Genomic DNA, 20,977 nt, shown 5'->3' on the forward strand with positions numbered 1-20,977 from the left:
GCTACAGGGGGAAAGTGGACGGGTACGCTCCCCAGGTGGCATATTCTAGTGTTTCCCAGTCCTCTGGGCGAGCCAAGCCGAAGGCGAAGGCAGAGCGGGTACAAGACGGACTGCAGCGCCCACAGCCTAGCGGGGCGGACGGAAGGGGGAGCGCGTCAGCGGCTAGAGGGCACGTTCGTCTCAGGATGCGCTAGCGTCTGCCAAGGGTCAGGGCTCAGCCGCACACAGGCCCGCACTCGCTTCCAGGAACAGGGTCGCAGACGTCTGAGCGAAATGCGACTGCTTCACACACGGACCGCAGGCAGATCAAGGAGACATCCCTGCACATCTGGGGACTCGAAGGCACCTCGCGGGTGGAGGAGTCACAATGAAAATTAAAATACCCTTAGCACTAAGTGATCGGGAAAACACCAGGTTAAACGTGGTGGAGGGCTTTGTTAGGGAAGAAGAGAGCTTGGAGACGGAGGGCCCAGGGTCTCACTTGAGAAACTCGCCAAAGTTAAATGGAAGAAATCCAAGGACGGGACAGACCCAGTTCTGCCGCGGGCCCCGTGGGACCCGGCTCCTCCCACCCCGGGCGCCCTCCTGCCTCTCTGCAGCCCCCCCACAACCCAAAGCAGCCTGAGGGACCCCCTCAGGTCGGGCTCCAGACCTCCCGGTCTCTGGCCTCCTGCCCCCCAAGGGCAATGGCGGGCAAGGCTCTGAGCTGTTTCAGACCGTCTCCCTCCCTGGTCCCTGGTGGGGCAGCCCCCTCCCTCACGCGGGAGGTCCCCTCCTGGGGCCCGCACCCCACGCGTGACCCCTCTGCTCCCTCTTTCTGCCCCCTTGCCGCCCCGCCCGGTACAGGGGTACTCGGGGGGCAGGCCCGGCACCGCACGGCCCACTCCCAGTGTTTGCTCAGGGAATGAACGTGGCCTCGTGGCTCAGGGAGGCCCGAGATGGCGGGGGGGGGGGGGCACTCACCCTGAACTGGCGCACCTCCCCGCTGTCCACCAGCTCGCGCTCCTGCTCAGGTGTGATGGCGTACGCCAGTTTCTAGAAAGGAAGGGGAGGCGTGGGTACAGGCGTGCGCTCGGTGAAGTGCACAGGCCCCTAGGACACGCCGTGAGGCTGGGGCTGACGGCCTGGCCTCCCCAGACCCTGGAGCAGAGTCCAGCCCGCGTGAAAGGCGAGGTTTCTGTCTCGACACCAAGCTGGCCGTGGGTTCCGGGTGAGTGAATGGCACACACTCCCCCTGGGAGTCTCTGGGCTGGGGACCTTCCATGGTCGCCACAGCCCACCTGCCTCACCTACTGAGATGTTATGTGGTTTGTGTTCGGAGTCTGGCCCCTGGAGCTGCAGCCCTGCCTGCTCCAGGCTGAGAGAGGGCCCCAGGCTGGGCCCCGCAGGCAGTGAGGGGTCCCCCTGCGTCATGCCAGCCTGCTTTGCCTGGGGCTCCGGTGACCCTGGGGCTCCCTCTGTCCCTCCCTCCCAAGAGGCTCCGGGGAATCCCAGGGACCTGGGGCCGTGCCTGCCCCAGACCCGGCCCGACTGGCCACGACTGCTCATTCCAGCCTGTGGGGGAGCCGTGTGGCCCCAGCAGGGTCCCCGGACTGGCCAGGGCGCAGCAACGGGGCTCGCTGCCCACTCTCCCCAGGAAACTGTGTGGGACGCAGGCACAGAGCGGCCTCGGAGCGACCTTTCGGGCTGTTCCTTCCAAGGAGGCCTGGGTCCTTTGTTGCTTCCAGGAATCCCGGGCCAGGAGATAAAGTAGTGGCTGGTCCCCCGCCCCCTCCTTTACAGGTGGAGGAGCAGGTGTGTAACGGGGGGCCCCAGGGCAACCCCCACCACACAGACTGGGCGCCGATTCCAGCCCCAGCCCCTGACCGCTGCCTTCCCACCTTCACCAGGCTCTGTGGAGCACGAGTGTGCACAGACAGGTACACACACGTGTGCGCACGGGAGGGCACGTGAGACACGCGCACCCACGGACACGCACATAGACAGCCGCGATTCCTCCTGCACCTGCCTTCTCCATTGTGGCCCCGCCCCTTCCACGCCTCCTGGAGGTCAGAAGTCGTGGGGGTGCACAAGCAGGAGCAGGGCTGGAGGTAGGGGGTGGGGGGGGTGGACGCCCACAGGGCTGGGTGGTCTCCCGGCGGGGGCGGGGCGGGACAGGGTGGGGCCCGTGTGGACACGCACCTCCCGCAGGGAGCCGGGCAGACTGCAGAGCTTGTAGGCCGCGTAGACGGGCACCATACACATGGAGGACGAGGCGATGGCCCAGCCCAGGGCATTGGCCCACTTGGGGAAGGCGTAGGCTCCGTAGTGCGGGGGTCTGAAGGTCACGACGCTCACCACGACCACAAACTAAAAGTGAGGGCAGAGCTCAGGCTGCAGCTCTCAGCTGGCAGACCAGGTGGCCCGGGAGCGAGGGTTTCACGGGGAGGGTCTCCCGGCCAAGGCGGCTCTGGGGTCCGGGCCCCGCAGACCGTGCCCCTCAGAGGGTGGGGGCGCTCACGTGCCGCTCCGCGAGGGCGGGGGGTGGGGTGGGGGTTGCGCGCCCCCTCACCCCTGGTGGCCGTGCCTGGCGCACGCCATCCGTGTCACCGTGTCCAGGAGACAACCCACCCCCGCGCACCGCGCCCCGGCCACGTCAGCTCTCGGAGCGCCGCCGCAATGGTCTGGAGGCAGGCGCCGGCCGGGGCCGTCGGCAGCTTCGGGGTGTCTGGGTGCAGCTCGGGGAGAAACCCTGTCCGTGCTGGCGACCGGGCTCCCGCTTCCTCCCGTCTCCCTGCCTCTCTGGCTCCGGCTCTGGCTCTGGCTTAGTCTCTCTGTCTCTGTCTCTCTGTCTCCCGTCTCTCACTAGCCACAGGCTGGCCCAGGATGGCGCGTCTGAACCGCCAGCAGCTGCAGACACGCAGCCGGGGACCGCCGGGCCGGGCGGAGGGCCAAGGGGTCAGGATGCTCGTCCTGGTGAGCAGCTCAGCCCTAGACCGCCCTCGAACGGCCTCCCGGGGTCACCTGTCCAGGCGCTCTGGGCCACCGGGCCTCGGTCCGCGACTGCTCCGCTCTGCTGTTGAGGAAGCAGCCGGGGACGATCCCTACTGAACCCGTGTGGCCCTGTGCTAATCAAACAGGCGACCCCGGGCCTGATGACACAAGCCAGGCAGCTCCCAGACGGGCCAGTGGTGCCCGGGGAGAGTCCCGAGGGGGGCGCTCGTGACAGAGCCCGAGTCACTCCCGTCCTCGGCATTAGAGCCCCTGTGCCGCACCCCACCCCCGAGGTGCAGATTCTTCGGCCTCTCTGGCCTCGCCCCCGCGGCAGAGGTGAGATGCACGGGGACCCGGTGGTGAGGCTTCTCAGTGCGGCCGGAGGGGGAGCAGGGATGCCGTCAGGAGGCCACAGAGGATTTTCGGGGCAAGGCCAGCGTGCAGGCCCTACCCTGGCCTCCCATCATCGGGAAAAGCCCAGGCGTGTGCGGCCCCGGAGAGACCCGGACCGAGCCGTGTGCGCACGCGGGGCGCTTACCAGGAGGAAGCAGGGGCTCACGAACTTCCAGCACAGCCTCCAGTACAGGCTGGGCCGACGCCCGGTCATCTGCTGGATGTCGTCGCTGAACTGCCGCACGCCTGGGCCGGAGGGAGCCAAGCAGGCTGGTCAGGACACACCCCCCGCGCCTGTGCTGGGGTGCTCCCCCCCTGCCCCTCTGCTGGGGTGCTCCCCTCCCCGCCCCTTACCCCCTGGGCCTGTGCTGGGGTGCTCTCCTCCCCCCCCCTCCCCCCCCGGGCCTGTGCTGGAGTGCTCCCCCCCCTCACCCCCCGGGCCTGTGCTGGGGTGCTCCCCCCCCCGCCCCTCACCCCGTGGGCCTGTGCTGGGGTGCTCCCCCCCACGCCCCTCCCCCCTGGGCCTGTGCTGGGGTACTCCCCCACCACCCTCCACCCCCCTCCACCCCCTAAGCCTGTGCTGGGGTGTTCGCCCCCCTACCCCTCACGCCCTGGGCCTGTGCTGGGGTGCTCCCCCCCCGCCCCTCCCTCTCCGGGCCTGTGCTGGGGTGCTCCTCCCCTGCCCCTCACCCCCCGGGCCTGTGCTGGGGTGCTCCCCACCCCGGGCCTGTGCTGGGGTGCTCCCCCCCCCACCCCTCACCCCCTGGGCCTGTGCTGGGGTGCTCCCCCCCCCCGCCCCTCCCTCCCCGGGCCTGTGCTGGGGTGCTCCCCCCCCGCCCCTCCCCCCCAGGCCTGTGCTGGGGTGCTCCCCCCCACCCCTCACCCCCTGGGCCTGTGCTGGGGTGCTCCCCTCCCCACTCCCACCCATCCCTATGCCTGTGCTGGGGTGCTCCCCTCCCCACCCCCCTCCCCGGACCTGTGCCGGGGTGCTCCCCCCCCGCCCCTCCCCCCCGGGCCTGTGCCGGGTGCTCCCCTCCCCACCCCACCCCACCCCCTCGACACCGCCCACTGGTCTTGCTGGCCAAGGTCCCCATGCACATTCACTGTTGTGACACGGGTGACGTTGGCTCCTCTACCATCATGATCACTGAGGGACATGTGTGAGGCCCCAACGCTGTCCCTGCCTTTCTGCCTCAACTGCTCCTTTTTCCCTTTAAAAAACTGTGGTAGGGGCGCCTGGGTGGCGCAGTCGGTTAAGCGTCCGACTTCAGCCAGGTCACGATCTCGCGGTCCGTGAGTTCGAGCCCCGCGTCAGGCTCTGGGCTGATGGCTCGGAGCCTGGAGCCTGTTTCCGATTCTGTGTCTCCCTCTCTCTCTGCCCCTCCCCCGTTCATGCTCTGTCTCTCTCTGTCCCAAAAATAAATAAAAAACATTAAAAAAAAAAAAAAAAAAAAAAAAAAAAAAAAAAAAAAAAAAAACTGTGGTAAAGTACATGATGTAAAATTGACTGTTTTAATCATTTTTAAGCGTTGAGTTCAGAGGCATTAACTCACACTGCTGTGCAGCCGTCACCACCGTCGTATCCAGAACCTCACCCCCCCCCCCCACACACACACTGAAGCTCTGACCCCATGAAGTGCTGACTCCCCTCCACCACCCGTTCTGACCTGGCTTGTCTCGCTCAGCATGGCGCCCCCCAGCGGGCGTCACGATGTCCTTCCTTTCGAGGCTGGATGGTGTGCCAGCCTACGTCCACAATCACTATCTTTTAAGGAAAGCTGTTGCTGGAAGCCTAACGAACTGGCACTTTCTCTAGACCTCAACAGTGACCTCTCCCTCCCTGAGTCTGGCCTCTGCTCCTACGACCACAGCTGCTCTGAGTCTGATGGGGTGTCACGAGAAGACACCTCCATTCAGAACTCCCTCCGCACACGCCAACCCCATCATCAGAACCCCAGACGCGGGGACGGACCAGGGGAACGGGGACGGGCAGAGCCAAGGCCGGCCCCGCGGCCCCTCCTGGCACCTGGTCGTCGGCTCGGGATGCTTGGTGCAGACAGCCCCGCACACCGACGCAGCCACACAAGCGACACAGGCTGTGGGCTTAGATCGGGGGACGTGAGTTGAGAAACCACGCAGACTCCGTCTCCTGAGGCTTGGGGAGCTGGCGGTCCCCGGCGCCCCTCGCACCTCCACCAGCACTGAGCTCGTGACCGGAGGTGGGTTTCAGGCGCTTTCTCTTCCACTGCGAGGCTCAATTGGGGGGTGGGGGAGAGAGCGCCGCTTAAAGTGCTAAAGCATCGACTCCAGGTGCTGATGAAAGCACAGAGTTCGAGGTTTCCCTTTTCTGTAGAAAAGAGAACAGGAAAGACGTCCTTGGAATAGGAGCTACTTGTCAGGAAGGCTGTCAAAGCCCACGTGTCTCCTCAGGCCAAAGCGTCCGTGGCTCTGAGGCAGAGATGTGCCCCTCGAGGGGCCCTGGGGCTCCCGCACAAGCCGCCCTGGTGTGGCACCACAGACCTGCAGCTCAGTCGCACAGGGTCACGGACAGGTGCGCCTGCTGCACGGAACTTTCTCTGCTAACTCCCTCAGGAGCCCGGCCAGGCGGGTGGGGCCAGTGCCACGGCCCCACCGTCCGGGACGGGGAAGGGTAGGGCCTCCTCCAGCTCAGGTGCCCGTGGCGGTCACGACTACACCTGGGCGCCCTGGGACACAGCTCGGCAGCCCGGGAGGGGTCTGGGGGCAGCCTGCCCCGCAGCGGCTCCCAACCACAAGGGGCTCGTAGCTGGGACTCAGGAGGCAGCGGCTGACTCGGGGAGGTCTGCCACCCAGGTCGGCGGGGACGCCGGGTACGAGAGCAGCGGCGGCACTTTGGAAGCCTCCGATCACCTCCCCCCTCGGTGAACTGCGTCGCTGGTCAGGCTCCCCAGGAAGGAACGGGCCTGTTTCTCTGTGAGTCGCCTCACCTCCACCGGCCGTTAGCGTCCCAAAGTCACCACAAGCCCTCCTCTGCCAGCGGCCAGCTAGGACGTCTGCACGGCACGATCAGGCGGCCACACTGAAAGCTTCTGACCACGGCAAGCACGTGCGCGCCATCCAGGCGAACCGTCCTCATCGACCCCGCCCGGCAGACGGTTCCCCAGCCTCCCGTCCTCGGTGACGCTATGGGAACCACGACGCTCAGCTTCCGGGAGTCCACACGCACCCCTTTCCGAGGCGGCTTTGTGGGAAAGGAGGCAGCACAGGGACAGAGCCAGCCCCGGCGGAGGCTCCGTCCTTACCGTAGAACCAGGCCACCCCGATGGCCTCGATGAGCACTCCAAAGAGGATGGACGTGCCGGCCGCGAAGTGGTCCAGCAGCGTGAACACGTAGATGCCGCCCTGCAAGAGGGGGAGAGCCGGCTCAGCTCGCGGTGTCCGGCGTGGCACGCCCCGCCCCGCCCACGGAACCCTCGCTCACAAAAACGCTTTTTCCGAAACGTACACCTGGCCTGTGGATTCGGCCTATAGACGTTCTTACTCCCCACACAGGCCGGCTGCAGGCACTGAAAACCAGTCCACACACAGCTTCTCGGGGATGTGCCTTCCGTGCAGAGACCGGAAGGACCGCCCCGCCCCTCCCCGCCCCTCCCCCTCCCCTAACCCCTCCCCTCCCCTCCCCTCCTGGGGCTCTGGGTGCAATCAGAGATGAAAAGCAACCAAATGCCAAACACAGTAGGGCCTCCGTGGGAAGGGAGCCCCCGACCTCACGGACAGGCCTCTCCCAAGCCCCCAACCCCACAGATCCAACAGGCAGGTACTCAGCCACAGGCATTTTCCCGGCGGGTGGGGGGAGGGGGGGCGTCCAGGAGCTGCAGTAACCTGAGGCTGTTTCACATGCCCCAGGGCTACCCCACGTGTGACCGCGGCTGCTCACATGTGACCGTGGCTACCCCACGTGTGACCACAACTACCCGCGTCATTACAAGTCACGGCTTGTCTGGGGGGAGGCTCTCGGACACGCGGTTCTGTCTCGCCTGGTGGCACCAGCCCCCTGTCCGGCCCCAAGGGCTAATAATGAGAAGGGTGAGGCCAAGCGCCAGCCGGTACTTACGTTGGTGACGCAGAAGAGGGAGAGGAAGAAGGTCGCCAGGACGATGGAGAGGGTGAAGAGCTCCCGGTGCCGGTGCAGCAGCTGGAACTCGTCGGTGAGCCCGGTGATCACCGACTCCATGCCGCCCATCTGCAGCAACAGCAGGGGTGCGGCACTGCGGGCGGGCCTCGGTCGACGCAAAGCCCACCGAACCCACACCCGGGGTGTGCACGCAAGTGGGGGCCGCACGGCATCCGGGGTGCGAGTGCCCTCGGCCACTGGAACGCGGACCCGGGGGCGGACGCCGTCCCCCGCGGTGACCCCCGAGTGGCCAACGTGGGCCACGCACTCACAGGACACCACCCGTGGCACCGCCACGAAACCTCAGCCCCGCCCGCCTACTCTAAACGGACGTCTCCCCACAGCACGGCCTGTTTGGTTCCTGGGGAGACCTGGCGTGGCCACGGGCCCCATGCTCACTGGGACAACCTCCCGGACTCCATGTGCCATGGCGAAGGGGCGTCTTCCAAGCGTCCTCCTACTTGGTGGCCCTCTTTGCCCTACTCTGTTGAAACCACTTCCTCCGGGAGGTGCTGTTCATGGGATTCATCCCCACCAGCTGTGGGGCCCGGGGCCGTGGTCACCCAGTGGGCATTGACCAGATGGCTGGGACACGGGGCCCAGGACGAGGGTCCGTGACCCACACACAGGGAGGGATTCATGGTTCTCTGCACCTTCCAGGAAACCATGGGGACCCTGAGGTCTCAGCTGTTGGTCCCGAGCAGGCACTGGGGACAGAGGAGCCCGAGGGAGTCCTGTAGGCCCACGTGCTGCCTCCCTAGCGCACACGCACACGCACTCACCCACGCCCACACGCGTGCACACGCACGGGGCCACAGGCAAGATACTCGGTGGGCCGGGGCCGGGCTGTGGTGCCATTGCTGCCCTGCCCTGCAGGTGCGCCCACCCCTCCTGGGGGGCTCAGGGGTCCCGGAAAACGGTGAGTAGGAGGGGCCGGCCCCGGCTCTGGGTGGTCCTCACCCCATTCCCTGTGCTGCCCCTGCCCCTGGCCCCGCACGGGTGCACTTAGGGTCTGTGGGACTCAGGCACAGGGCGGGGCTGGTGGCCCCGAGCGGAAGAAGGGGGAGTTGGCCCAGCCCCCCCGCCTCCGGAAGGGTCTCCAGCGGTCGTGGGGTCCCTCCCTCCCGCCAGGCAGGGGCTGGGGGTGAGCACAGAGACTCTGTGGGGGGGGGCCTCGAGGGCACCCGGCTGTGACGGGCAGGGCCCCTCTGGTGCACGAGGTGGGGGGAGGGGGTCACTCACGGCGCTGTCGATCCCCAGGGTGAGCAGCATGATGAAGAAAACCACGGCCCAGGCCGAAGACAGCGGGAGCGTGGCCAGCGCCTCAGGGTAGATGATGAAGATCAGCCCGGGCCCTGAAAGCAGACCCTTCACTCGCTACTGGCTGGCAGCCTCCTGCCTCCCTGGCCCGGGGAGGGGGCAGGGTCCTTCCCGTCGCCTTCTTCCCCGTTCTCCCGGAAGAGCCCTCTCTCCTGAGGACCCGGTGGGCGCCTGGCCCAGGACTCCGGCAAATGGAAACCCGAAATCAGCCGGGGGGCCCGTGCCACGTTCCTCCAGTCCCTCGGTGGGCCAGGTGCGGGGGCTGCAGAGGAAATGGGGGCAGAACCGACACGGGACAGGGCGGGAGGGGCTCCGGCGACCTGCCCGGCGGCCCTGACAACCACAGGGACACCTCCGGATCGGCTTTCCCTTGCACGTTGGAGACACACGCACCCACACACACACTCATGCCCCACCGCAAATGCACGTTTTCATACACGCGTGCTCACACGGGTGTGCCCACGCACAATGCTCACACACTCGTGCCCGTGCCCACACACGTAAAAGCTTGCACACGCTCATGCATGTGCATACACACACGCACGCTCACACACGAACACGCTCACGCTATGGTACCCGTAACATCACGTCAACAGTTTTCTGTGTCAACGAATCGCCCTGTGTCTGATCTTTGAAAACCACATAACGAATATAGAAAATACCAGCTCAGCGAATGCTTCGAAGGGGCAGGTTTCTGCTCACATCTGAGCCCTGGGGATCATCCCCTTCTGGGACATCCCCAGCAGGGGGCTTTGGGTGCAGGACACACACATTCCCGCCCTCTTACCTGGTGGGTGCGGCCTGGGTGGGTGTGGAGGCCGTGGGCTCCGAGCCGGCAGGGAGGCAGGGATGGGAGCCGTGCGGCACTCAACCAGACTCAGTGCGGTGTGGTCTCAAATGATCCCAAAGTAAAAATATGCCCACGAGAAACTGGTAATTCACTATTTTCACGGGCACTAGCACACCTGCTGCACCTGTGCGTGTAAGGCCATAACTTACAGCTTCCTGAATCTTCCTTCAGTCTCCAGCAGGGCCATGGCGGGCCCCAGCTGACGGGATTGGGGCACTGAGGGATCTTGGTGGAAAATGGAAGAGCGGCCACAGCCAGGGTGTCCCAGGGTCCGCGCGGGACCCCGTGCTCAGACCTGGGCTTCCCTGCATTTCCTGTTCCCATGGAAGGGGCACAGTCCCCAGCATGGGGGTGAGGGGCGGCTCATTAAAGATGCTCTGAAGTCCAAATGCCTTAAGCCTTGGACCCAGAAAGATGGCGGTCAGCCCGACTGAACGTGGTGTCAGTATCTCTGCCTTTCAGTTCTGAACCTCAGTTAACATTTCACCCTGTTTTCTCGAGAATTAGAGCTAAATGACATTTACTTTGCTGGCCACGGAAACGCATAGAAGACATTCACTCTGCGCTCAGGGGTTAATGGGGGTTCTGTAAGCGATTACTATTTCCCATAAAAAAGGGCAAAAGCAGGAGAAATGCATAAATGCAGCAGTGAGTAAATTTCACCGCTCTGTATTTATTTGCAGTATGTTCCCTTCTCCTGCCTTTATTGGATTTTTTTCCTGGAGGAAAGAGTGTGGACTTAGGAAGCACACGCCCAGCCCCTGACCTCCCTGCCAGTCCCGGAAGGCCGGACCTCCGCCTCTTACTTTCACGGAGGCAGTCTGAGGCCTCAGCGCCGCAAGGACCAGACGGGGTGATGGCTGCGAGCGGCGGGCACAGGCGGGGCGGCCCTCTGCTCCCCTCCTCCCCTCCCTGAGCAGCTGCCCTGCCCCTGACTCGAGTGAAAAGACCCAGGAGGAAATGAGTCAGTGAGACTCAGGGCTTTCCCGAGCCTGAGGAGCAGCCCCCAGGAGGAGAGGTGCCTTCTCAGAGGGAGCGAGGGGTCAGGACAGAGGCGCAGGGGTAGAGTCCTCCTCGCTGACCCGCCAGGCAGTCCTGGGCAGGCGAGGGGTTGTCGTGATCTCAGGAGCCCCTGGAGTCCCGCACCGACCCAATCAATGCCGGGACTTTGCACCCGCGTGCCAGGACTGGGCAGCCCCCACAAATGCCCGGGGGGCCCCGTCTGCACCCCACACCTGAGCCCGGCCTCCGGGCACGCTTCCTGCTCCCCGTGTCACCCCCGTGGCCACTTCCGCACTCACACACCTGCTGTCTGCGGGTCGGCTGGGGGCGTGGGCTGGGAACATGCGTCTCCATTGCCCTGTGTGTCTGAGACTTCAGGATCTCTCCGGCCATTATGCGCATCCCTTCCAGATCTGTCCCAAGCCACCCGGCTTCTCTCCAGCCCTGCCGTCTGTGTGGCTTGGAGTAGCTCAGGGACCCCCCCCCCCCCCCGAGCTGCAGGGCCCCCCGCCGAGGTGCCAACGAGGTCCAGGGGGGTGCTGTGTGCCAGCTCCCACCCCAGGGACTGGGCGGTACACCCTGGCGCTGCAGCTCCGAGGCCTCTGGCGGGAGCTCGTGGGCAGCAGGGAGGGAGCGGGGCGGCGGGAGCGTCGCTTCACCGAGTACAGTGCGTTCTCCGCTCTGGAACACGTGACACTCCCGTGAGCTGCACTTGAGGCCCCGGCTCTCCCTCCCACTGCGCGAGGTAAACGCTGGGAGGACCGGGTGGGGTGGCCAGGGCCGTGGAGCAGGCAGAGCTGGGGGCGCCCCGGGGGACTCACCGTCCTTGGCCACGTCTCCGATGGGCACGCTGTGCTTCTGGGCCATGTACCCCAGGAAGGAGAAGACCACGAAGCCGGAGGAGAAGCTCGTCAGGGAATTGACCGAAGTGGTGATGACCGCGTCTCTGGGGGACGAGACAGCCCCGCCACGTGCTGCCGCAGCGACAATCTCCCGCCATTGTTCTTAACGTACCGCGTCTGGGGCAGGTGGCTTTGGAGGGGCGCTTTCCCTGAGGGACCCTGCCAGCCTCTCCACGGGCTGTACCGCAGACAGCCTGGTGCTCGCGGTGGCGGGACCCTTGGCCGAGCAGCTCTAGGCTCCGGGTGTGTCCAGGCTGCAGCCCCGGCCGGGCCCCGGGGTGACCAACCGTCCGTGTCCCCGCACCGAAGGTGAGACAGTGCCCGCCTTCAATGCTGGGACTCCGGGGGTGCAGAACAGACAGCCCAGGGTGTCCCCAGCCATGTCTGGCAGGGCTCCTAGATGCCTCGGGGGGATCTTGGTAAAATGCAGGTTCTGAGGGGGAGGGTCTGGTGGCGCCCAGATGCTGTACTTCTGTTGGTTCCCAGTGTGGGGGTGCCCGTACCGCCGGCCCGGGGGCCCCGCTCTGAAGGCTGGGGACTGAGAGGGCTGGAGGACAGCAGGGCAGGGGCAGCCCATCGGGCGCCAGAGTGGAGGAGGGGCAGCTGCACGGTGCCCGGACCCGGGTGAGGACCAGGTGGGCTTGGGCAGAGGCTGTCCTCCCTCGTGTGCGGCCACTCGGCCGTGCACACTGTATTTTCACTGCAGTCTTTGTCCCCACGACGCAAAGAAAACACACACGACCCCATAAGGATCAAAGAAAGCAGGTCCCAGATGAACCTGCTTTGGTTTCTGCAACCATTTGGGGTCCAGCATGTGGCTGCAGCTCACTGGGCCTTCCCTGGGTGCCCTGCACCGGGTCTGGGGCCTCCACTCCCTCGGTGCCGGACCGGTGGGAAGACACGGGGGCGCTTCGTCGTGGGGGGGGTCTCGGGGGAGGCCTGAGCCTGGGCACTGCGGGGAGGGGCAGCTGGGGCTGGAGGAGGGGGATCCTCAGGGGGGAGCGGGAGGGGCTTCCTCCCGGGGGCGTGAAGAGCCACTTCGTGTGTTCCTGTACCTCCTTTACAGGGAAAATCGACATTTTGCCTGTAACTTCGCCTTTTAGTTCCCACTTAAAAAGCCATTCTGGCTCAGAGGCTCTGCAAACAGCAAACTCCCTCCCTGCGTGTGGGGACACGTTCTCTCCAAAGCGGGGAGCTGGAAGGCCCTGGGGCAGGGCCAGGCGCTCGGGTCTCACCTGTAGCAGTTGTTGGTGAACTTATTGTAGCTGGAGAAGGCGATCAGCACCCCGAAGCCGACGCCCAGCGAGAAGCACACCTGGGTGGCTGCATCTATCCAGACCTGCGCAGGGCACAGGGGAGAGAGGGCGAGCTCAGGAGGGCAGAGGGGAGGGAGGGGCAGGGGTGCAGGGGCCGCGCTCAGGAGGGCAGAGGGGAGGGAGGGGCAGGGGTGCAGGGGCCGCGCTCAGGAGGGCAGAGGGGAGGGAGGGGCAGGGGTGCAGGGGCCGCGCTCAGGAGGGCAGAGGGGAGGGAGGGGCAGGGGTGCAGGGGCCGCGCTCAGGAGGGCAGAGGGGAGGGAGGGGCAGGGGTGCAGGGGCCGCGCTCAGAGGGCAGAGGGGAGGGAGGGGCAGGGGTGCAGGGGGCACGCTCAGGAGGGCAGAGGGGACAGAGAGGGGCCAGAGGGGCCGGGGAGGAGAGAGGGGACAGGAGGGGCTCAGGAGAGGTGGCTGCCACAGGCAATCATGCGAAAGACCGCCACCGGGGGCCGTGGAACAGGGCTGAACTTAAACACGACATTGTTACCAACAGCAAATCACAGCGACCACATGATCAGCGGCAAATACCGTCTCCGGGAATAACCCTGCCATGTCGCTGGCCCGAGAGCCCAGCACGCAAAGGGGCCGGGTCTTAGGGCCTTGTTTGCAGCTTCCCCCGGAATGTTAGGAGGTCATCCACGCGGCCAGACCCGTCACTCATTTATTTTTTTTTTTTTTTTTTTTTTTTTTTTTTAAATACCTGATTTTTTATTTATTTTTGGGACAGAGAGAGACAGAGCATGAACGGGGGAGGGGCAGAGAGAGAGGGAGACACAGAATCGGAAACAGGCTCCAGGCTCCGAGCCATCAGCCCAGAGCCTGACACGGGGCTCGAACTCACAGACCGCGAGATCGTGACCTGGCTGAAGTCGGACGCTTAACCGACTGCGCCACCCAGGCGCCCCCCGTCACTCATTTATTAATGCTACGGACGTTGGTGCCTCGATTGGACCTGTGCCCGCTGACACGGCTTTATGTCTCTCCCGTGGCACACGGTATACACTTAGCGACCCACGTGGACGGGCCCGGGAGGCCTGACTGCAACTCAGACACTGGTGTGTGCTTGCTCGGCCCAGCACGGATGACACCGGGGCTGCACGCACGTGTACAAGGCGTGTGGCCGATGACTGGACCGATACAGTATCTCAAGTCCAACAGGAGCGTCTGCGTCCAGGTGACATGGGAGCTTCTCGGGGAGGTGGGCACCGCCTCGCTCCCGCACAGCCTTGGCTGGGGGTGGAAAGCAGCTGGCCCCCTCCCTGGGGGAACCACCCCACAGAGTCGAGGCCACAGCTGCCGTCTGAAGGGGCTGGCTCATTCCGGGGCCCGTGTCTGCAAGACCCTGTGGCCCGTGGTGGCCCGTGGTGGCCCGTGTGGGCGGGACCCTCAGGCAGTGCCTCCACGGCTGCCGGGGGCCGGCCGTCCACCCACGCTCAGGACCAGCAGGGCTCCTGTCATCTGGGCGGCGTGCTCAGGGTGTTGGGATCACCCCGACGATCGGTGTGCTACAGGCAGCTGGCTGGGCCTCAGCACGAGGCCGAGGGTGGCTGAGTGGGCAGTGGGCCAAGGGACGCCTGCTCGGCCATCTCCCGTGCCCCCGTGTGCCGGTCACCGGTCAGCTGGCCCGGCCCGGCGGCTGCAGGCAGGAGCTGAGGTCACCGGGGCTCCTGCCTCCTGCTTAGCCCTGGCCGGGTCAGCGTGCACCCGGCCTCTGCACGTGCGGCTCGCCAACCAGGATGTGCCTCCCGGACTTCGGTCCAGGCCTCTGCTCCTTGCCACCCGTGGGACCCAGCTCCGGACCCAGCCCGAGACCCGTGCTGGGACCCACCTGGCAGCCACTCCGGGCTGACCTGGAACCGCCCTTCCTTCCTTCACTTCTGACCTCTGCTCCCCCGCTGGAAGGGGAGCTCTCCCAGGACGGGTCTCCTCCGCCCCCGCCTGGACCTGGCCCACCCCGTGAAGCGGCCCCAGGGTCGGCCGACGGAGGAACGAGGGTCTGGATGCACCTGAGGATGCTGACCCCTGAGGAGGAGCCCCCTGTCCGCATGGGGGTCCGGAAACGGAACCTCAGGATGCAGGGCCGCCTCTGTGTCAGCACAGGGCAGGGACACCGGAAGGGACGGGGCAGACTCTCTCTCTGCCCTGTCTGCTTGCCAGGAGCCTGTGCGTCAGCCCCGCCCCAGACGTTCCCGAGAGTAGTGAGGGTGCCGGCTGGGCTTCCAGCAGGTCCCCTCGGACCGAGCCCCGGGGGGATGGGTCGGGGCCGAGCCTGGGAGGGGGCCTGCCGGGGAGCCAGTGACCTGATCTGGGCCAGCCTGGGCAACCACGTCCCCGGGCGCACCTGTGGGGCACGGCTCCGCTGCCACGCCCCAGGGAAGGACGCCCGGGTCACTGGATGTGTGTGTGTGGCCACCAAGAGTCGAGGGTTGGAAATACCGGCAGCACCTGGGCCTGAGGAGCCCCGGGAGGACACCCCCGCACCATCAGCAAGCCAGTGAGGCCCCATCTCTGCCGCACCCACCGGAGGCCTGGAGGAGCTGCTGCAAAGGGAAGCCGGGACCCCACAGCAGGACAGGAGTGGCTCTGCCCTCTGGACCCGGGATCGCAGGGACCTGTCTCCTCGGGACCTCAGGCTCACCAGAGTCCAGGGGCCGTGGGCCTGCTCTGTCCTGGTGTACGTCCCTTCCTGGCCCTGAACTGACAGAGCGGTTGGAGAGGACGGGCCACACTGACTGGTCCAAGATAGTCATCATCTATCCATCACCCGTCCTCTGTGTCCGTCAACTGGTCACCGAACTGTCTACCCATCCACTCATTATCCCAGCAACTACCCACCATCTATCACCTGTTTCACCATCATCTATCTATCCAAACATCTATCATCCATCTATTATCTATCTCTCCATCAATCCATCATCTATCTATCCATCCATCAATCCATCTATTCATCCATCCATCATCTGTCTACCTACCTATCATCCATCTATCCAATCCATCCATCCATCCATCATCTATCTATCCATCTATCTACCAACCTACCTATCTACTTCTCCATCCATCCATCATCCATCTATCTACCTACCTATCCATCCATCATCCATCTATCCAATCCATCTGTCCATCCATCCATCCATAATTTATCTATCCACCTACCTATCTACCTACCCATCCATCTATCCAATCCAATCCATCCATCTATCATCTATCCATCTATCTACATACCTATCTACTTCTCCATCCATCCATCATCCATCTACCTATCTATCCATCCATCCATCCACCTTTCATCTATCCATCTATCTATCCATCCATCATCCATCTATCCAATCCATCCGCCTATCCATCCAACCATCATCTATCTATCCATCTACCTACCTATCTACTTCTCCATCCATCCATCCATCATCCCTCTATCCTTCATCCATCTATCCACCTATCTACCTATCTATCCATCCATCATCCATCTATCCAATCCATCTGCCCATCCATCCACCCATCATCTATCTATTCATCTATCTACCTACTTCTCCATCCATCCATCCATCCATCCATCCATCAATCCATCATCCATCTACCTACCTGTCCATCCATCATCCATCTATCCAATCCATCCATCATCTATCTATCCATCACTATCTATCCATCTATCTATTTACCCACCTACATATCTACTTCTCCATCCATCCACCCATCATCTATATATGCATCTATCCACCTACCTACTTCTATAAACATCCATCAATTCATCTATTCATCCATCCATCATCTATCTACCTACCCACCTATCTATCTATCCATCCATCATCCATCCATCCATCCATCCATCCATCATCTACCTACCTACCTACAGACCTATCTACCTATCCATCGATGCATCTATCCATCCATTTATCTATTAATTCTACCTTCCATCTATCATCCATCATCTACCTGATCTTCGGCAACCTCTCACATCTGCCATTTCCTCTTCTCTGCCTCACACATGAGCGTCTTTCTGCAGCATCAGTCTGGCTTCTTCCTGTGCACTGCCTGGTTTTCCTGCTCGAAGTACTAGCCTCTTTACGTCGTTCTCACGTTATTTTCTTCGAATTCTTCCTCCTCCCACCACTGGCCTCTGACACCCACAGCCTCCTCCTCCTGCAAGAACACCGTGTCTGCCCATCGGCCTTCCACCATGTGGATGCTCTCCCGCTTTCCTCGCTCTCACGGAGCACCCGCCTGCTGCTCTCACGGCTTCGCTGCCTGTCTTCGCGTGGACCGCTGTGTGCTGCTCACCCCGCCCTTGCCTGTGGGTGCCTCTGACCGCTGCTGCACCTGCACAACCTTGCCCCGCCACTCCCCTGCTCCCTGGGGGCTAGGAGCTGCACCTGCCTTCCCTCCTACCTGTTGCCCCCATTTCTACCTGGGGGCTGCGCCTTCCCTCCTCGCGGCTAAGTGCCACACCTGACTCTCACCGCCTCCTAGTGGCATCAGGCAACAATCATCCAAAAGGCCCCCGGTCCCCCGCCTCGTCCCCCCAAATCCCGGCCGCCCTTCCCCGTGAGGCCATTCCCTGGGCAGCCACTGGGGTCCCCACCATCTGCTAAAAATTTAGTGCACCCGAATTTTCAATGATCTGCCCTGAATGCCTTTTCCATCACCACCCGCCTCTGCCCATGGCCACCCCCATTTCTGGGTTTTGTTTCCCTAAAATGCTGCTGTGGCTTCTCTCTCCCTGTCCTGGGAGACCTCTGTCCCACGGCCTGGCCAGGCCTCCTCCCTTCACGAGGCCGTCCCCCGATATCTGCACACAGAACGAACGCGTTCTGTGCTGGAGAAACGCATGGCCCGCCGCAGACCTAGTTTCTGATGTGGCGTGACTTAGATGGCTCCCGTGTGCCACGGCACCATACGTGAGTCACCAATAAGGTCTGGCTCCCCCAGGAGGGGGCCTTGGTCCGTGCACCCGTGCTGAGCAGGGAGCCAGAGCTCGGGCTGCGTTCCAGGTGCGTGGCCACACTTGCTGGCACAGGCTGGGCAGAGGAAGCCGAGGGCCTCTGTCTGGGAGAGGGGTGGGCCACACGGAAGGTGCCAGGTGGAAGCAGCCTTCTGTTCTGTTCCTGCAGAGACTGAGCAGGGGACCTGCTCCCCCAACTTTCTTATTTGGTCCATTCAGCTCCCTGCCGTGCCCGCACGTCCCTCTGTTTGGCCTGACAGTGCACTCGGCGGGCGGGGCCCGGGGCCGGTGGACACAGCAGGGCAAGTAAGAGGCTCCGGCCCCGCTGCCGCCTTCGGGGTCCCTGCCCCAAAACGCGGGGGGAGCCCCGCGGCACGGAGCCTGCTAGCACGTGCGCACAGTGGGGCCATGAGCGAGGCCGTACTCACAGAAGACTCGCAGAGTCGGTGGAAGTCTACGCTCAGGTACGCTCGGATGCCGTCGACGGCCCCAGGGAGAGTGAGTCCTCGAAGAAGCAGGGCAAAGAGGACGGCGTACGGCATGGTGGCCGTGATCCACACAACCTGGAAGAGCACAGTGCCACCAGGCGTCACCGGCCACCCCCCGGCAGGGTGGGCACAGCGTCTCCGTGGTTGGTGGCCTCCGGATGGGAAACCCATCGTCCCAAACAGTCTCAGGATGCCAGCTCAGCAAAGTCTCCCTGCAGCGCACCGTTAACGCCCTCTACCCTGTAACTTTCCCAGGGATTAAAATGGAACAGACCATTTGGCAGAGAAGGGACATTCCTCTTCTGCGTTTGGTCTGCAGCAGTGGGCGGGAGGGGCTGAGTCTCTGATGAGTGAGACGCAGTGAATTTGCACTGGGTGTGCAAACGCACGCGTAGTCGGCGTGTAGCCGACCGACTCCGGGCTGGGAGACGGAGGGAGGAAAGGAACCCATCTTCACCGAGAGGCTCCCGGGGGTTGGTATCCTACTCCATGCATACAGCAAGCGATGCACGTTTTGGTCAAAATTGCTTTGGGTGCCCAGATAACCACCAAAATATTTTCATCGGCAAAAACCAATTTACGTGTGCTTGCGTTCACGCTAGAAACACCCTGCCGTGAGCGCCTTTCTCTTGATGCCATTCCTTACCCACGGCCGCCTGTCCACCTGTCAACCTACCACAGCCACCTGTGCCCTCCCCAACGTACCACGGCCCACCTCTCCACTCCCCACCCCAACCGCGGCCCCCAAGTTCACTCCCCGAGCGTGGCCGTGTGTCCTCTCCCTAGTGGGCAAGGCCTCACCTTCCCAGAAGTCTTCACTCCCTTCCACAAGCTAAAGTAGAGGAGGATGATGACCAGCACCAGGCAGGATGTGAGCTGCCACCGAGGGGGGCCCAAGTCGTCGATGCCACGGCTCTCGTGAAGGTGCAGCACGCCTCGCCTGGAGAGGGTTGGGACAGGCGGGTGCTTCGGGGTGCTGCCTCCCTACCCAGAACCGGAACCGGAAAGCTGAGCTTGCCCAGAGAACTCCCCGCCCCCAAGAGGCCTGGTGGAAATCCCCGGGCCCGATGGGACCGGAGACCCCACTCAGAAGGGTCAGGCCCACCAGCGCGGCTGGGGGGTGGGGCCCGTGCCCTCGAGGGCTGTATCTTGCCAGGAGCCCGCAGAAGCCCAGCCCCGACCTCTCGCGCTCAGCGCCCCCGCTTTGCGGAGCTGCAGAAACCAGAGGGAAGGTGCTCAGTGATGTGGTGCCCTGCGCGGTGGTCCAGGGCGCCCTCGGCAGAAACGAGACTGAGCTCGGGTCACACACACGCCTTCGCCGCTCTCTCAGGGGACGGCGGAACGGCTGGCAGCACCCGCTCTCACGCTCCAGCTGCCTCGAGCAGGGTTCCGCAGGTAACGGACTCAGGACGACTCTGCTCCAGGCTTGCCCAAGGACCCATCTCGTGGAGGGAACCCATCCTAAGGGCAGAACACGAGGCCAGGAAGAAAGGCAGCGGGACTCGTGGCCCACGGAGCACTCCCTGGAGGCCGGTCTCTCCTTAGATCCCTGCGAACATCTGCGGGGGTCCCGGGTGCCTCTCTGCGCGGCATCCCCTTAGATCCTGTGCCCGTGTGTGAGGGTCCTGGGCACCTTTTAAGATGTTTTTCTTTTTTAATGTTTATTTATTCTTGAGAGAGACAGAGACAGAATGCGAGTGGGTTAGGAGCAGAGAGAGAGGGAGGCACAGAATCCGAAGCAGCTCCAGGCTCTGAGCCTTCAGCGCAGAGCCCGACGCGGGGCTCGAACTCACAAACCGCGAGATCGTGACCTGAGCCGAAGTCGGACGCTCAACCGACTGAGCCACCCAGACGCCCCCCTGGGCGCCTCTTTACAGGCTTTCTCCTTAGATACACAGAACCCTTAGTTCCCGTGGCCACCTGTGGGGTCCTGGGCGCCTCCCTGCACCGTAGTCCCTTAGGTCCCCGTGACCGCCCGCGGGGAAGGTGGCGGCACCATCACATTCGCCGTGCACCCGCTGCCTGGCCTCGGCGGCCAGGATTTTGGGTTGACCCTGACGGCAGGCTGTGCCGCTGCTCCAGGAAGCACAGGGGCCCCGTTACGAAAGGAGCCATCACTGCCCAAGTTTGCTGAGGTCCTAAGAGAAAAATCCTGATGCCCACGGTAGAAATCTGCGGACCCCAGAGCTTCCCACCAGCTACAGGTGTCACGGAGCCATGGTGGAGGAATCCAGGCTTTCAGACTCCGGAATCACAGTTTCGTGGCAGGGGGAAGGGGGTGACGGGCACGAACAGAGCCCAACTCGACACTCCCAGCTCCCTCAGCACCACCAAAGTGTCACATCAACCTCTCTCCTCTATGGAGTGCAGGCTACCCCTCACGTGACAGGAGCCCCTGACCCGACACACACACATGCTGTCTTCTGTGTGAGGTCTAGGAGTGGAGATCCCTGGGGCAACAACGCTCGGGCAGCTGTGCCCTGCCCGTCCTCCCCTGAGTCCATCCTCCCCGAGGGCTGCCCTCCCCTGAGTCTGTCCTCCCCGGGGCCTCCTCTGGCAGCACGATTTCCAACGACTTCCTTCTCCTCTCCCTTCCCCGCATCCCTGGCCCTGCCTGATGCTCCCGTGTCCTGGCCCCCCAGCCAGA

At 63.8% G+C, this 20,977-nt stretch overlaps 1 protein-coding gene across 1 annotated transcript in view; it reads right to left on the reverse strand.

Moving 5' to 3' along the window:
- The window catches only part of SLC6A3 (solute carrier family 6 member 3), a 42,051-nt gene that overhangs the window by 3,745 nt on the left and 17,329 nt on the right, over window positions 1–20,977 (reverse strand). The window contains exons 5-14 of the mRNA XM_058712128.1: window positions 19,132–19,270; window positions 18,271–18,405; window positions 12,829–12,932; window positions 11,513–11,637; window positions 8,762–8,874; window positions 7,460–7,588; window positions 6,648–6,747; window positions 3,512–3,612; window positions 2,182–2,349; window positions 964–1,035 (exon numbers count right to left, since the gene is read on the reverse strand). Of these exons, the coding sequence (XP_058568111.1) occupies window positions 964–1,035; window positions 2,182–2,349; window positions 3,512–3,612; window positions 6,648–6,747; window positions 7,460–7,588; window positions 8,762–8,874; window positions 11,513–11,637; window positions 12,829–12,932; window positions 18,271–18,405; window positions 19,132–19,270 (1,186 nt within the window). The remainder of the gene's footprint in view (window positions 1–963; window positions 1,036–2,181; window positions 2,350–3,511; window positions 3,613–6,647; window positions 6,748–7,459; window positions 7,589–8,761; window positions 8,875–11,512; window positions 11,638–12,828; window positions 12,933–18,270; window positions 18,406–19,131; window positions 19,271–20,977) is intronic.

The sequence above is a fragment of the Neofelis nebulosa genome, chromosome 1 (genome assembly GCF_028018385.1).
Source record: "Neofelis nebulosa isolate mNeoNeb1 chromosome 1, mNeoNeb1.pri, whole genome shotgun sequence".
NCBI lineage: Eukaryota > Metazoa > Chordata > Mammalia > Carnivora > Felidae > Neofelis > Neofelis nebulosa.